This window comes from Bufo bufo, chromosome 1 (assembly GCF_905171765.1).
Source record: "Bufo bufo chromosome 1, aBufBuf1.1, whole genome shotgun sequence".
Taxonomy (NCBI): Eukaryota; Metazoa; Chordata; class Amphibia; order Anura; family Bufonidae; genus Bufo; species Bufo bufo.
The window spans coordinates 63,886,881-63,903,895 of NC_053389.1; the positions used below are offsets into that span (position 1 = coordinate 63,886,881).

At 43.4% G+C, this 17,015-nt stretch overlaps 1 protein-coding gene across 2 annotated transcripts in view; it reads left to right on the forward strand.

The window, feature by feature from the left end:
• GRIK4 (glutamate ionotropic receptor kainate type subunit 4) overlaps window positions 1-17,015 on the forward strand; it is a 308,075-nt gene that overhangs the window by 244,988 nt on the left and 46,072 nt on the right. For both annotated transcript variants that reach the window (XM_040425209.1, XM_040425214.1), the window contains 2 exons: window positions 903-1,010; window positions 16,004-16,207. In XM_040425209.1, coding sequence (XP_040281143.1) covers window positions 903-1,010; window positions 16,004-16,207 — 312 coding nt within the window. The remainder of the gene's footprint in view (window positions 1-902; window positions 1,011-16,003; window positions 16,208-17,015) is intronic.

The following is a 17,015-nucleotide window of genomic DNA, read 5'->3' on the forward strand; positions in this document are numbered from 1 at the left end:
ACATAGCCAAGACGGATCCGTCATGAACTCCATTGAAAGTCAATGGGGGACGGATCAGTTTTCTATTGTGGCAGATTGTGGCAGAGAAAACGGATACGTTCCCATTGACTTGCATTGGGGGTCATGCCGTCTTGCTCCTCATCCCAGGACGGAAAGCAAAATCCAACATTTTGCGGTTTGCTCTCCGGTATGTGAATGCAACTAAACGGAACAGAATGCATTTTGGAGCACTCCTTTCTGTTCAGTTCAGTTTTGTCCCCATTGACAATGAATGGGGACAAAACTGAAGCATTTTTTTCCGGTATTGAGCCCCTATGGCGGATCTCAATACCGGAAAACTAAAACGCTAGTGTGAAAGTAGCCTTATGGTGGATAGCACTCTCTTTATACTGAGGTATGATTGTCTTGCTCTGCCCAGCCTCTACCTAGTGCTGTCAGCAGTTTAGCATGCTCAAAACGGTTGAGAGATTCCCTTTAAACCCTACTCTCCTCCTTTGGGTCTTGATAGGCACTCACAGTGGCAAAAAACCGTGGTCATAGTTTTGCATGTAATTCTTTGTTTAGAATCCCTAAAAAAAAAGCCTTAGGCCGGTTTCACACGACCATATTCACTCTGGGAAACACAGGATCCATGTGGGAGCGGTATTTCCCGAACTGAACACTGCTCCTCTGAAGTAAACTTGCAGCATCATAATGATGTTGCTGTGAATTCCCGTCTTCCCATCTGAATTGTAGTTATGACGTTATAAATTCAGAGCATGATAAGTCATTATGATGCTGCGAGTTCAGTTCAGAGGAGCAGTGTTCAGTCCAGGAGATCCTGCTCCCACACGGAGGGTGTTTCCTGGAATGAATACACTGTAGTGAAGCTGGCCTTACTTGGATTTCTGTTTTCCTATTAGATTGGACAATGGCACGTCACTAATGGTATCTCCATGGACAAAAAATACTTCTTACAAAATGTTTCGGACAGTCTGGCCAATAAAACGCTTATAATCACTACAATTCTAGTAAGTCTCCATTTTATTTCATGTACAACCTATTTTGTAAAGCTTGATATACCAGTATGTGCAATTTAGTTATATTACTTTTCCAGACATTTCAAGCAAAATATGTTGTAGAGACGTGTCCTTTCTTACCTTTCCTCTTCTTTTAACATATGTGTTTCCTTGCTTTGCCTCTTGGCTCAAGATAACCTAAAATGAATGATGCAAGATACCCAGGTTTGGGGAAAATATTATTTGTACTACTCTGTAGGACAATGAGAGTAATGCAAAAGTTTTTTTCCCCAAATCTGGTCTTATTTCAGCAGATATCTTGGGTTATCTTGAGCCAAGAGGAAAGGAATAGAAGGACACATTGCAAGAGGAAAAGAGGAAAAAGTAAGGGAGGACACATCTGTATATTTTAGAAGCTAAGATCTCCACCAACTGGTAGAGTAAAGGGCTGACCATCATCTTCTCTTGGGATGGCTTGGAAGAAATTCTGTTGTCTATGGTCCACCAGCATCTAAAGTCAAAGAAAATGTATCTCTGTAGATGATACAAAGTAATCAGCTGCACAATATAGACAGACAGGTGTAATACAGACAGGCTACTTTCACATCTGTGCCTTTCCTTTCCGCAATTGAGATCCGTCATAGGATCTCAATAGCGGAGGAAAACTGAACTGAATGTAACGGAGTGAACCAGAATGAATTCCGTTCCGTTTGGTTGCGTCCCCATCGTGGACAGAATAACGCTGCAAGCAACGTTTTTCTGTCCGCGATGTGGTGCAGAACAAGACGAATCCATCATGACTCAATCCGTCAATGGGGATGGATCCGTTTTCTCTGACACAAAAGAAAATGGATCCGTCCCCCATTGACTTCCAATGGAGTTCATGACGGATCCTTCTTGGCTATTTTAGAGATAATACAACCGGATCCGTTCATAACGGATGCAGATGGTTGTATTATTATGATGGAAGTGTTTTAGCTGATCCATGACGGATCCAGCAAAAACTCTGGTGTGAAAGTAGCCTAACGTAGACAGGCAGGTGTAACGTAGACAGGCAGGTGTAACGTAGACAGGCAGGTGTAACGTAGACAGGCAGATGTAACTTGGACAGGCAGATGTAACTTAGACAGGCAGATGTAACATAAATAGGCAGGTGCAAAGAGAGAGAAAAAAGAGAGAGAGAGGACAGCACCTTATGTGTGGTGTTGCTGGAAACAATATCGTATATAGATGTGTACGGTAGTTCGCTTACCGGATCCTGTTGTGAGGAAGTCACAACAGCTTTGTATATGTGTATTACTGTCCTGAGGAAGGGGGTTATCCACCCCTGAAACACGTAGACAATAAAGCTATTGGAACCATACACCTTATGTTGATGTGATCCTTGGCAGCGCTCGTAGAAGAGGTACGTTTGGTTTTTACAACTTATGTCTGATAGATAGGCAGGTACACAATCACATAGCTACAGGCTAATTTCCTTTCTTGTCCCAGATAATAAAATGTCACTTTTAATGATTCGCTTAAAATGAAGTCACCACATCTATTAACTATTATAAGTGAGCTCTAAACACTGTGGGTTAAAACCAGCTGATGCTCATTATTAGTGCCAGATCACTATGTTATTGAATTGCTTAGTTTTTAGACAGTGGCTGGGAGTGCACTTCCCCACACCACCACTCTGACTGAAGTGCGCACTAGCACACACTGATCGCTTTTAGCATAGCACGTATCTGTGTATTAATCAAACACTTGAAGGCACATAAACATAAGAGGTCAGCAAACTAAAACCTAAGATTGCCCCCCAACATGTTTCACCAGCTAATCTGGCTTCATCAGGGGTTTGGGCAGCATTAAAGATTATTTTTTATTAATTAAGTAACTGGCTATGCAGCTATTATAGCTGAGTGGTTAAGTGCCTTGCCTCTAATACAGAAAGTCATGAGTTCGAATCCTGGCAGAAACTCTTCTGAAATGCAGACTAAATTAGATTTAAATACACTGGGGTGTCCCCAAGCACTGACTCCATATATGGAGATAGCTATATATATGGAGTCAGAGCAGGGACTCCTAAGCCGAACTAGAATCCTGACACCCTCCCCTCTTCAGAGCAGGGGTAGCCTGGGGTTCTTCCATTGTGCTCGGGTGCTCGGTAGAACACCTGAGAATCGTGAAGTGTTCTACACGAGCACTTTGATGCTCGCTCAACACTACTGGGGATAAATAGATGTTGGGAGAGATCTCTGTACTGACCCCTGATATATTTATACATAGTTATTAGATCTCCCCTCAGTTGTCTTTTTTCTAAAGTGAATAACCCTAATTTTGATAATCTTTCAGGGTACTGTAGTCCACCCATTCCAGTTATTACTTTAGTTGCCCTCCTCTGAACTCTCTCCAGCTCTGCTATGTCTGCCTTGTTCACAGGAGCCCAGAACTGTACACAGTCCTCCATGTGTGGTCTGACTAGTGATTTGTAAAGTGGTAGGACTATGTTCTCATCACGGGCATCTATGCCCCTTTAGATGCAACCCATTGGCCTTGGCAGCAGCTGCCTGACACTGGTTTCTACAGCTTAGTTTGCTGTTCACTAAAATTCCTAGGTCCTTTTTCATGTCAGTGTTGCCAAGTGTTTTACCATTAAATATGTACGGGTGACTTGCATTATTCTTTCCCATGTGCATAACCTTACATTTGTCAGTGTTAAACCTCATCTGCCACTTCTCTGCCTAAGCCTCCAATCTATCCAGATCCATCTGTAGCAGTATACTGTACTCTGTAGTATATATGCAGTATACTGTCCTCTGTAGTATATATACAGTATACTGTCCTATGTAGTATATATACAGTATACTGTCCTCTTCTATGTTAATTACTTTACACAGTTTAGTTTCATCTGCAAAAATTTATATTTTACTGTGCGAGCCTTCTACAAGATCATTAATAAATATATTGAAGAGAATAGGGCCCAATACTGACCCCTGACGTACTCCACTAGTGACAGTGACCCAATCTGAGTGTGTACCATTAATAACCACCCTCTGTTTTTTATCACTGAGCCAGTTACTTACCCACATACAGACATTTTCTCCCAGTTCAAGCATTCTCATTATATTTACTAACCTGTACCTTATGCGGTACAGTGTCAAATGCTTTGGAGAAGTCCAGATATACGACATCCATTGATTCGCCACGGTCAAGTCTAGAACTTACCTCCTCATAGAAACTGATTAAATTAGTTTGACATGACCGATCCCTCATGAAGCCATGCTGATATGGCATTATTTGCTTATTTTCATTGAGGTACTCCAAGATAGCATCTCTTAGAAAACCTTCAAACAGTTTACCCATGACAGATGTTAAACTTACCGGCCTATAGTTTCCAGGTTCTGTTTTTGGACACCTTTTGAATATTGGCACCACATTTGCTATGCGCCAATCTTGCGGAACACTCCCTGTCAGTATAGAGTCCTTAAATATCAGATAAGGGTCTGGCTATGACATTACTTAACTCTCTTAGGATACAGGGTGTATGCCATCTGGTCCTGGCGATTTGTCTATTTTTATCTTTATAAGACACCACTGTACTTCTTCCTGGGTCAGACAGGGCACTTTTAATGAGGAGTTTACTTTTACATTCTGCATTTTATCTGACAGTTTATTTTCCTCAGTGAATACAGTGGAGAAAAAAATATTTCATGGCTTTGCTTTCTCCTCATCGCTCTCTGCAATTCCCCCCTCATCACTCTGTAAAGGGTCGACACCTTCAGATTTATACTTTTTACCATTTATGTAATTGAACAACATTTTAGGGTTAGTTTTACTCTCTTTGGCAATTAATCTCTTGGTCTCTAGTTTGGCTGATTTTATTTGTCTTTTACATATTCTATTTTTTTCCTTATCGTTTTTCAATGCTTCCTCGCTACCCTCCTGTTTTAGTGTTTTATATGCTTTCTTTTTGTCATTTATTGCTTTCTTTACAATTCTATTTATCCACATAGTTTTTTTCTTGCTCCTTAACCTTTTATTTCCATACGGTATGTACCTCTCACAATGAGATTTTAGGATGCTTTTAAAAATATCCCATTTTGTGGTGGTATTTTTATTCTTGAGGACTTTGTCCCAGTAAGTTAGGCCTATGGCCTCTCTTAGTTGGCTAAATTTAGCTTTTTTGAAGTTTGGTATTTTTGTTCCTCCCTGAAGAAACACTCTTTTGAATGACAATTGGAAGGTTATTACTTTATGGTCACTGTTTCCCAGGTGTCCCCTGACCTGCACATCTGTTGTTCTGTCAGGTCTATTGGTTATTACTAAGTCCAGTATGGCCGTCCCTCTAGTCGGGTCCTGAACCAGTTGGGAAAGGTAATTGTCTTTGGTTATTGCCAAGAACCTGTTTCCTTTATGAGCTGTACAGGTTTCAGTTTCCCAGTCTATATCTGGATAGTTGAAGTCTCCCATAATAACAACCTCATTATGATTTGCCGCCTTGTCTATCTCGTTTAGAAGTAAATTTTCCGTGGACTCTGGTATATTAGGTGGTTTATAATAAACTCCTATTAGTATTCTATTATTGGTTTTGCCTCCATGTATTTCTATTTCTACCCATAGTGACTCCACATGTTCATGTCCCTCACTTATATCTTCTCGGACTGTGGGCTTTAGACAGGACTTTACATAAAGGCAGACCCCTCCCCCTCTCCGGTTTTGGCGATCCTTTCTTAAACAGACTGTAACCCAGTCATAGCTATCATCCAGCCATGTCTCAGTTATTCCCACTATGTCATAGATATCATCCAGCCATGTCTCAGTTATTCCCACTATGTCATAGTCCTCCTCACACATCACTAATTCCAGTTCCCCAGTTTTATTAGTCAGGCTTCTGGCATTAGTATACATACATTTGAGAGGTTTATGTATATTTTTTACCCTACACCTTTCCTTCTGAACTGTTCGAGTCCCTCCTTCCATTCCTCCACCTGTCCCGTTACCTCGCCCAGGTCTCTATCTGCACTATCTTCCCATCCTATAACGTAATTACCCTCCCCCCCCAGTCCGTAGTTTAAACACTCCTCCTACCTTCTAGCCATCTTCTCCACCAAAACAGATCTACCAAATTCAACTGTAGTTTTCATAATAACTACCTTGTTAAAGCAGCTCCTGAAGGTTGGTGGATTTACTGTAAAACCCACTAGATGAAGGCCTTATGGCAGTGCATGAAAGGTGTATGGCTTCTTCATACAAAGCCACCCAGCCTCTGTGTGCTGCTCTACAGGCTCGGTTGGATGCTGTATGTACTGAGATAAATTTTTCCTGGAAATAACGCTTCTGTATACCTCCAAACATATAGCATTCATTAGAACATGGCTCAGTTCTTTTCAACTGGATTCAATAGTGGCCTCATGGACCTCTAAGGAAGACCTATTATGATTCATATGTGAAGGATCTACTGAACTGAACTTCAATCTCTGCAAGGTTTTATGTGGATCTAATTCCAGTTCAGTAGAAGTCCAATTTTTGACAGTAAGGGTACGGTACGCGTGGCAGACACTTGCCAATTGTGTGGGATTTCCGGTAAAGAATCCACACATCACTAGACCTGTGAGCCAAATCTGCATTTAAAAAACCGCATGTAACTTGTGTGGATTTTACCACAGGTTCCACAAGGACTTTCTGCACCAAGATACCACCAGTATGGACATACCCTAATACAGACTCTGAAATGGGTCTGCATTGTGGCCTATAGCACTAGACCGTTCATCACCTCTTTTCATCTCGTAAAAGCTCAAGGCTAAAAATACAGTGAATAAATCTAAATAAAGATTTTATTTGCCACGACCGTAGAAATGACCCTTCTCTGGAGCATTAAACACAAATCAAATAGACAGCAATATTTATAATTCATCACCAAAATGCATTCTGCTGATTTATGTACTGCACGTAAGTGCGAGCACAACACACACTATATCTATTTGACAAGCACAAGTTTTATGTTTTGCTACACTATACTAGATCATGTCAGCTTCTATACCCAATATCCAGCATCAGCAGTCTGTCATTTCATGGACTCAAAAATCAGAACTTCTGTTGCAAAGCAGCAGAAATGCTCTGTATGAACATGACCCAAGTTGAAATGGCCATAATAACTCTTAAAGAGCACCTGTCCCCTCTCCTGATGTCTGGTTTAGCATTACTCGCATCCCCTATGTAATCACAATTCTGGAGCATCGATTCTTATAACTCAGGGATGTCCAACCTGCGGCCCACCAGCTGTTGTAAAACTACAACTCCCAGCATTCCCTAATACAAACCGGATTCCAAAAAAGTTGGGACACTAAACAAATTGTGAATAAAAACTGAATGCAATGATGTGGAGATGGAAAATGTCAATATTTTATTTGTAATAGAACGTAGATGACAGATCAAACGTTTAATCCGAGTAAATGTATCATTTTAAAGGAAAAATACGTTGATTCCAATTTTGACGGTGTCAACAAATCCCCAAAAAGTTGGGACAAGTAGCAATAAGAGGCTGGAAAAAGTAAATTTGAGCATAACGAAGAGCTGGAAGACCAATTAACACTAATTAGGTCAATTGGCAACATGATTGGGTATAAAAAGAGCTTCTCAGAGTGGCAGTGTCTCTCAGAAGCCAAGATGGGTAGAGGATCACCAATTCCCACAATGTTGCACAGAAAGATAGTGGAGCAATATCAGAAAGGTGTTACCCAGCGAAAAATTGCAAAGACTTTGCATCTATCATCATCAACTGTGCATAACATCATCCAAAGATTCAGAGAATCTGGAACAATCTCTGTGCGTAAGGGTCAAGGCCGTAAAACCATACTGGATGCCCGTGATCTCCGGGCCCTTAAACGACACTGCACCACAAACAGGAATGCTACTGTAAAGGAAATCACAGAATGGGCTCAGGAATACTTCCAGAAACCATTGTCAGTGAACACAATCCACCGTGCCATCCGCCGTTGCCAGCTGAAACTCTACAGTGCAAAGAAGAAGCCATTTCTAAGCAAGATCCACAAGCTCAGGCGTTTTCACTGGGCCAGGGATCATTTAAAATGGAGTGTGGCAAAATGGAAGACTGTTCTGTGGTCAGACGAGTCACGATTCGAAGTTCTTTTTGGAAATCTGGGACGCCATGTCATCCGGACCAAAGAGGACAAGGACAACCCAAGTTGTTATCAACGCTCAGTTCAGAAGCCTGCATCTCTGATGGTATGGGGTTTCATGAGTGTGTGTGGCATGGGCAGCTTGCATGTCTGGAAAAGCACCATCAATGCAGAAAAATATATTCAGGTTCTAGAACAACATATGCTCCCATCCAGACGTCATCTCTTTCAGGGAAGACCCTGCATTTTTCAACAAGATAATGCCAGACCACATTCTGCATCAATCACAACATCATGGCTGCGTAGGAGACGGATCCGGGTACTGAAATGGCCAGTCTGCAGTCCAGATCTTTCACCTATAGAGAACATTTGGCAAAACATAAAGAGGAAGGTGCAACAAAGAAGGCCCAAGACGATTGAACAGTTAGAGGCCTGTATTAGACAAGAATGGGAGAGCATTCCTATTTCTAAACTTGAGAAACTGGTCTCCTCGGTCCCCAGACGTCTGTTGAGTGTTGTAAGGCCTCATGCACACAACCGTATTTTTTTGCGGTTCGCAAAACGGGGCTCCGTTTTTCCGTGATCCGTGACCATTTTTTCGTCCATGGGTCTTCCTTGATTTTTGGAGGATCCACGGACATGAAAAAACAGTCGTTTTGGTGTCCGCCTGGCCGTGCGGAGGCAAATGGATCCGTCCTGAATTACAATGCAAGTCAATGGGGACGGATCCGTTTGACGTTGACACAATATGGTGCAATTTCAAACGGATCTGTCCCCCATTGACTTTTAATGTAAAGTCAGGAGTTAATATACCATCGGATCGGAGTTTTCTCCAATCGATGGTATATTTTAACTTGAAGCGTCCCCATCACCATGGGAACGCCTCTATGTTAGAATATACCGTCGGATTTGAGTTACATTGTGAAACTCAAATCCGACAGTATATTCTAACACAGAGACGTTCCCATGGTGATGGGGACGCTTCAGGTTAGAATATACTAAAAGAACTGTGTACATGACTGCCCCCTGCTGCCTGGCAGGTGCTGCCAGGCAGCAGGGGGCAGCCCCCCCCCTGTAGTTAACACATTGGTGGCCAGTGTGGCCGGCCCCCCCTCCCTCCCCTGTAGTTAACTCATTGGTGGCCAGTGGGCCCCCCCCCTCCCCTGTAGTTAACTCGTTGGTGGCCAGTGGGCCTTCTCCCCTCCCTCCCCCTCCTAATTAAAATCTCCCCCCTATCATTGGTGGCAGCGGAGTGTACCGATCGGAGTCCCAGTTTAATCGCTGGGGCTTCGATCGGTAACCATGGCAATCAGGACGCTACTGCAGTCCAGGTTGCCATGGTTACTTAGCAATTTGTAGAACCATTATACTTACCTGCGAGCTGCGATGTCTGCGTCCGGCCGGGAGCTCCTCCTACTGGTAAGTGACAGGTCCGGCCGGGAGCTCCTCCTACTGGTAAGTGACAGGTCATATCACTTACCAGTAGGAGGAGCTCCCGGCCGGACCTGTCACTTACCAGTAGGAGGAGCTCCCGGCCGGACGCAAACATCGCAGCTCGCAGGTAAGTATAATGGTTCTACAAATTGCTAAGTAACCATGGCAACCTGGACTGCAGTAGCGTCCTTGTTGCCATGGTTACCGATCGGAGCCCCAGCGATTAAACTGCGACTCCGATCGGTACACTCCGCTGCCACCAATGATAGGGGGGAGATTTTAATTAGGAGGGGGAGGGAGGGGAGAAGGCCCACTGGCCACCAACGAGTTAACTACAGGGGAGGGGGGGGCCCACTGGCCACCAATGAGTTAACTACAGGGGAGGGGGGGGGCGGCCGCACTGGCCACCAATGTGTTAACTACAGGGGGGGGCTGCCCCCTGCTGCCTGGCAGCACCTGCCAGGCAGCAGGGGGCAGTCATGTACACAGTTCTTTTAGTATATTCTAACCTGAAGCGTCCCCATCACCATGGGAACGCCTCTGTGTTAGAATATACTGTCGGTTCTGAGTTTTCACAAAGTGAAAACTCAGCTATGTAAAAGCTTTTATGCAGACGGATCTTCGGATCCGTCTGTATAAAAACTAACCTACGGCCACGGATCACGGACACGGATGCCAATCTTGTGTGCATCCGTGTTCTTTCACGGACCCATTGACTTGAATGGGTCCGTGAACCGTTGGCCGTGAAAAAAATAGGACAGGTCATATTTTTTTCACGGCCAGGAAACACGGATCACGGATGCGGCTGCAAAACGGTGCATTTTCCGATTTTTCCACGGACCCATTGAAAGTCAATGGGTCCGCGAAAAAAAACAGAAAAAAACGGCACAACGTGTGGCCGTTGTGTGGCACAACGGCCACACAACGGTCGTGTGCAGGAGGCCTAAGAAGAAGGGGAGATGCCAAACAGTGGTGAAAATGGCCTTGTCCCAACTTTTTGGGGATTTGTTGACACCATGAAATTCTGATTCAACATATTTTTCCCTTAAAATGGTACATTTTCTCAGTTTAAACTTTTGTTCCGTGATTTATGTTCTATTCTGAATAAAATATTAGAAGTTGGCACCTCCACATCATTGCATTCAGTTTTTATTCACGATTTGTATAGTGTCCCAACTTTTTTGGAATCCGGTTTGTATTTGTAGGCTGTCCAGGGATGCTGGGAGTTGTAGTTTTGCAACAGCTGGAGGGCCACAGGTTGGGCATCCCTGTTATAACTCATTGGTGTGCCATTCATCTATTATTCCTCCAAGAAGTTTATGAATAAATGTACAACTGGTAAGTGGGGGGTGTCCCTGCACAGTCTGCCACTGGCAGTACCGATTGGACAGCCCCAGACTGTGCAGGGACACACCCCAAGTTGTACGTTTATTCATAAACCTCTAACAGGAATAACAGAGGAATGGCACAGCATAGATTTAGGGCTCATTCACACGACCGTGGTTTTGGTCCGCATCCGATCCACATTTCTTTATGGATCGGATGCAGATCCATTCCTTTTGCAGACAAGGATAGGACATTTCTGCTGGAGAAAAAACTAGCGGCAGGCTCTCGGCCGGTATACATGTTTTGTGGATCTGCGTTTTGTGGACTGCAAAAACGGATATGGTTGTGTGCATGAACCCTTATAGGAATACTGCTCCAGGATTGTGAGTTCAGGTGGAATACAATTATTTACTAAGGACTCACGCACACAGCCATGCGCCAGCCGCAAACAGCGGATCCATAAAATACGGGCCCCTGGCCGCTTTTGCATCGCATCACGGATGCGGACCCATTCACTCGAATGGACCCGCAATCTGGAAGGTGCGGTGCGGAACGGAGGCACGGAACCCCACAGAAGCGCTACAGAGTGCTTTCGTGGGGTTTCTCTCCGTGCCTCCACCCCGCAAAAAATTGCGGTCCCCCATGCGAAAAACAGCTGGGCAATGGCTGTCTACATGAGCCCTAAAACAGACATTTCAGGAGAGGTGACATCTCCTCTTTAAAACTCATTATGGCCATTTTAATTCGGACAATTTATCAAACAAAGCAACTCTGCTTCTGCTTGCTTTGCAGCAGTTTGGATTCTTGAGCCTGAGTTCATTCAACGATCCAATGCTGATGCTGGGTATTGGATATTGGAGCTTAAAGGGGTTCTCTCACTTCAGCAAATGGCATTAATCATGAAGATAAAGTTAATACAAGGCACTTACTAATGTACTGTGATTGTCCATATTTCCTCTTTTGCCGCTTGATTCATTTTTCCATCACATTATATGCTGCTCGTTTCTATGGTTATGACCACCCTGCAATCCAGCAGAGGTGGTCGTGCTTGTACACAATAGGAAAAAGCACCGGCCACTCTGGTGGCCAGGACCGTGGGAGCTCAGAATGTACAGCAGTTCCCATCCCGGCCACCTCCTATCTGCGCTGCAGTGGTGGTCGTAACTAGGGGTGAGCGAATCACGCTTCGGATCCAAGACCTGAAGTCGACACATTTCAGCATTAAAATTTATGCGCTGCGTGGAGGCAAAATTCATTAAGTCCGAAGTCTCACGAAGAACTTTGGGCTTCGATTATAAAACGTTATAAAAATTTTAAAACGGCAATCCGAAGTTGGCTTCAATATCAAAGTTTTCAAATCGCTGCGGGAAGTTCTTCACCGAAGTCTCGCAAGACTTCAGACTTAACGAATTTTGCCTCTGCGCAGCGCATACATTTTAATGCTGTATGGAGACAGATCGACTTTGCTCACCTCTAGTCGTAACCCCTGCATACGAGCAGTGTATAATGTGATGAAAAATGAATCCAGCCAGCAAAGGAGGCAATATGGACAATCACAATACATTAGTAAGTGCCTTGTATTAACTTTCTCTACATGATAAATGCCATTTGCTGAAGTGAGACAACCCCTTTAAGAAATCTATTAGTGTAGCAAAAGTGACCATGCGTATTAGATAACTATCTGCCGAATGCTTGGTCAGACGACCGCTGGATGTACTCTATTTCATCCTTGGCATTAAGTAAAGAAAAATGTTTGTTCTTGTTTTTCTACGTCTGCCTAATTCCTTCATATCATCTTTTCACTGCACCGAACCCAGGGAACAACGGCCAGGGGGAGTACACACCATGACACAACATCTCATCAGGGCCACTACCACTCCCATCCTCTGCACCGGCTCCTGAGAGGCTCGCTGCACATACACATACACAGTTGGGTCGGCCAGCTGTGCATGTATTCACAAGGTGAGAGAGGAGTAAGACGCTGCCAGATTGAAATCCCACATACTTCCCATGACATCTGATGCACATTAACACTTTCGGCAGGTCCCACCAAAATCAGCAGGTTTGGCAGATATTGATTGTGAAAGGTTCGCTGCGGATAAGCAGATAACGCCCCCGTTGCTCTTAGAGTCTCATTTGCATATATTAAAACCAAATTTTTCTCGGTGGGCACATATGAATACGGGACCAACACAGATGCCTTCAGCTGCCAAGAGCACATGTAACAGGTCAGCCAGTGTCATAGGTACAAAACTGCTGACAGATGCCCTGTTATAATCCCCCGCTGCCACATGCTGACACTTACCTGATCCCCCACTAGTTTCTGTTGACATGTCCACACAATATGTGACCACTGACCTCATTGGTGGCTAAGGTCACTGCTGCGGCTAGTGACTGGCTGCAGTGGACAGGATTGCTGGAGAGGGGTGATCACAGACTGTGGGGGATGGGGATAAGTGTTGGCTTGGGGCGGCAGGGGATTGGTGAGGTATTACTCCTTTTGTTATATTTTAGAGCATTGTCATGTATGTCTGGACAACTTCTTTAAATATGTAGAGGCCTTTCAGCTGTAAAGCTTTGGCATTCGGAGGGTTAACACGGATGTTATCTTAGCGGAGCTGAAGTACCGTAGTCTGTGTGACTCTGTCAGAGGCTGCTCATCAGTCTGTGACCGGATCTTTCCAGGCAATTAGCAGCATTTTAACACTACAGATTTATGACAACGGGCTGCATGAGGCTGGATTTCAGCAGGAAGATCCCCTGTAACTTGAACAGAAGAAAGAAAGAAAGAAAGAAAGAAAGAAAGAAAGAAAGAAAGAAAGAAAGAAAGAAAGAAAGAAAGAAAGAAAGAAAGAAAGAAAGAAAGAAAGAAAGAAAGAAAGAAAGAAAGAAAGAAAGAAAGAAAGAAAGAGAGAAAGAGAAAGAAAGAGAAAGAGAGAAAAAGAAAGGGAAAGAAAGAACAATGACAAATGGTAGACATGCCAAATAAAATAGGGCAGGTGGTCTCATTCAGGGCTCATGCACATGATCATGTTACAGCTCGGCTCACCCTACATTGTATAGAGCTGTAATATGGCCCCCACAGAAGGCTATAGGGCCCCCTTGTACCTTTGTTTGCCTTTGATTTCACATAGAAGCATATGTTGTTTTTTTCATTCACATGGAATATGAGAAATGGATACTGGATTACAGAGATATTCGACCGTCATAGCCACAGTACTGAGTCAGTGTAGTATGGAGTCAGTGGAGCCACGTGTGTCTCTGTACATGCCATTACACATTGGGGGAAATCAACTGGCTTAGTTGTCCATAGCATCCAATCAGATCCCTTCTTTCATTTTCCAGAGCTCCTTTGGAAAATGAAAGGATCATTTAAAAAAAAAAAAAATAATGATAAAAAAGTATTCTAGCTGTGGATTTTGTTACACCCTAAAGCAGTTACCTCCATACATTTTGAAACCTTTCATTATTGCAACCTGGTCATGTGACCTCAAGTCTGATTACTTGCTCTAATGTGTACACAGAAACTCGGTCTCTCCCCTGTGGCTGACCTCCTGTGAAGTATAGGATGACATCATGACCAATCAAATCCCTCCTGGCAGCTCTCAGGCCCCACTCCTTCCCACCCTCCATATTCCTATGTATATACCTTTATTCTATTAAATATATAATGTCTCTCCTATGTAAAGGACCAGGAGTGCAGATATATAGTAGCTGAGTGTACACAGTGATTAGCTGCAGGTATATAAACCTCCTGACTCACACTGCCTGTACTATCTGTGTGTGCTGACTCTCCAGTGTACAGTGATCCCTCAAGATACAATGGCCTCAGGATACAATATTTTGAACATACCATGGTCTTTTCTGACCCATCGTAAGTTGAAACTAGACTCAACATACAATGCCATAGGCCTCATGCATAGTGATGAGCGGCATAGGCAATATTTGAATCCGCAATATTTCGCCAATTTTTGGCCGAATATTCGCCATAAATTTGCAAATTCGAGAATTTGTGATCTCCAGTCATTGTTTACTTGATTGCGAAAATTGGCAATGTAATGTATTTGCGATAAATTAGCGATAAATTAGCGATTAGAATATTCAACACTATTCGCGAATACGAATATATAGCACGATATTCTAAATATTCGCAAATTCTCGAAGTGGCGATATTCGCGATTAAAATTCGTGATTCAAATATTCGCGCTCAACACTACTCATGCACACGACCGTTGTTTTGGTCCGCATTTAAGCAGCAGTATTTGCGGCTTGGATGCGGACCCATTCACTTCACTGGGGCCACAAAAGATGCGGACAGCACTCCGTGTGCTTTCCGCGTCCGTTGCTCCATTCCGTGGTCCGTGGCCATCCCCTGACTATAGATGTCAGAAGAAAGAAGGATTGGGCACCAAACGTTTAGAAATGTGTAAAATAACAAACCAAATCATTTTCGCCTTACCGATCCCCTCCCGCGCTGCTGCTTTTTGTGTCCACTGCCAGTCTCTGTATCTTGGTCCTCAGGGATGACGTTTCGAAATGGACATGTGACCTCAGTGATGTCTGCTGCAACCAGTGATTGGCTCCAGTGGTCATGTGTCAAAGCGTCATCACTGGAGACAGAATCAGCAGGGCACGCTTAAAGTGGTGGCACGGGAGCAGTGGAGGATCGGTAAGATGACCATTACTTAGTCTATTTTATACCTCACTAAGCTTTTGGTTTTTGTTTTCAAGGGGCTGAACAACCACTGTCAAAGGGGTTTGACAGTGGCTCATTCCCCTCTCCCATGGAAATATATACTAATGGTGAATTTGGAAGGACAAATTTTGTTTTGACCCCTGTATCTTTCCTCTTTTTCATTGTTTCGATCTTTTGTTGGATAATCGTTTTTTTGCATAGTCATATTAGTAATCTGATATAACCTCTACAAATTTACCTCTACAATACCATCATTGCAACTTCTAGGGCTGAGCCGTTGGGTTCATAACTTTCTGGTGGCTTAATATTAGCTTGACTTATTTGTTGGAATGACATTTTTTTCTACATAGCAAACATAATAGTAACAGCAGGAACCAGACAGACCCATGGACTGATTACAATAACCAAAACCAGTTACTTTACAGGAAAACCCATATTTGATGCTGAAACCAAACTATCAGGAACTTGAAGGTAATGACCGGTATGAAGGATTCTGTGTGGACATGCTACAGGAGCTGTCGAAGATCCTGCATTTTAACTATAAGATCCGCCTGGTGGTCGATGGACTTTACGGTGTTCCAGAGTTAAATGGCACATGGAATGGGATGGTGGGAGAACTGATATCAAGGGTAAGAACAGAAATCTTCATCTTCCTGTTACATGTCTAATTCCTCACTACGTCTCTCTGTCCAACAGTGCTACACCAATCAAAAAGAAGCATTATCTTATTCAGATAATGGCGAGATCTCCCAAGAAAGAGAAGGATCCTGCCAGCACCACCTAATAGAAGTGGCTGACTATGAGTCAAGATCCGACTTTCTAACAAGTATTGGGATTTGACAGAATATAGCCAAACCAGATATCCATCCATAGACAGCTGTTTTGGGGTGTTTGCCCTTCATCAGTACTGAGTAAGATTCTGGATGGCTCATGGGAAGCCACTTCCAATAGGGGGCGCCGGTGAGATGGTTCTATTTCTCTTTGCATATTAGTTTTTCATGGAGCATTGCCAATACTTCTCCTTACCATGGAGCACTTCCAGTAAGTCTCCATACAGTTCTGGTCGGGAGATGCCTAAGATCGGTAATACAATTGCATACAGACTAGAACCAGAATAAGGCGTACTTACAGCCAAAAATGAAACTTGACTGCTCTACTGAATGTACATGGCTAGTAACGCAGTAAAGTCTTTACCTTTTAAGAGCCAGTTCACACTCCTGATTTGTCAGAGATTTTCGTGTGGAATTCACGTCAAATCCAATGACAAGCCACATCCTGTGCATTAATAAATATTGATAGTTTGGAGGGCACTCAACTATCTGGTGTTGCAAGGAACCGTCAAATGCATAAATACACATACACAATTATGATCCCTTTTTCTTTTTTTTTTTTTTTTTTTTTCCCTGCAAGGTGGGGGGGGGGGTGGGTTTATGGGGT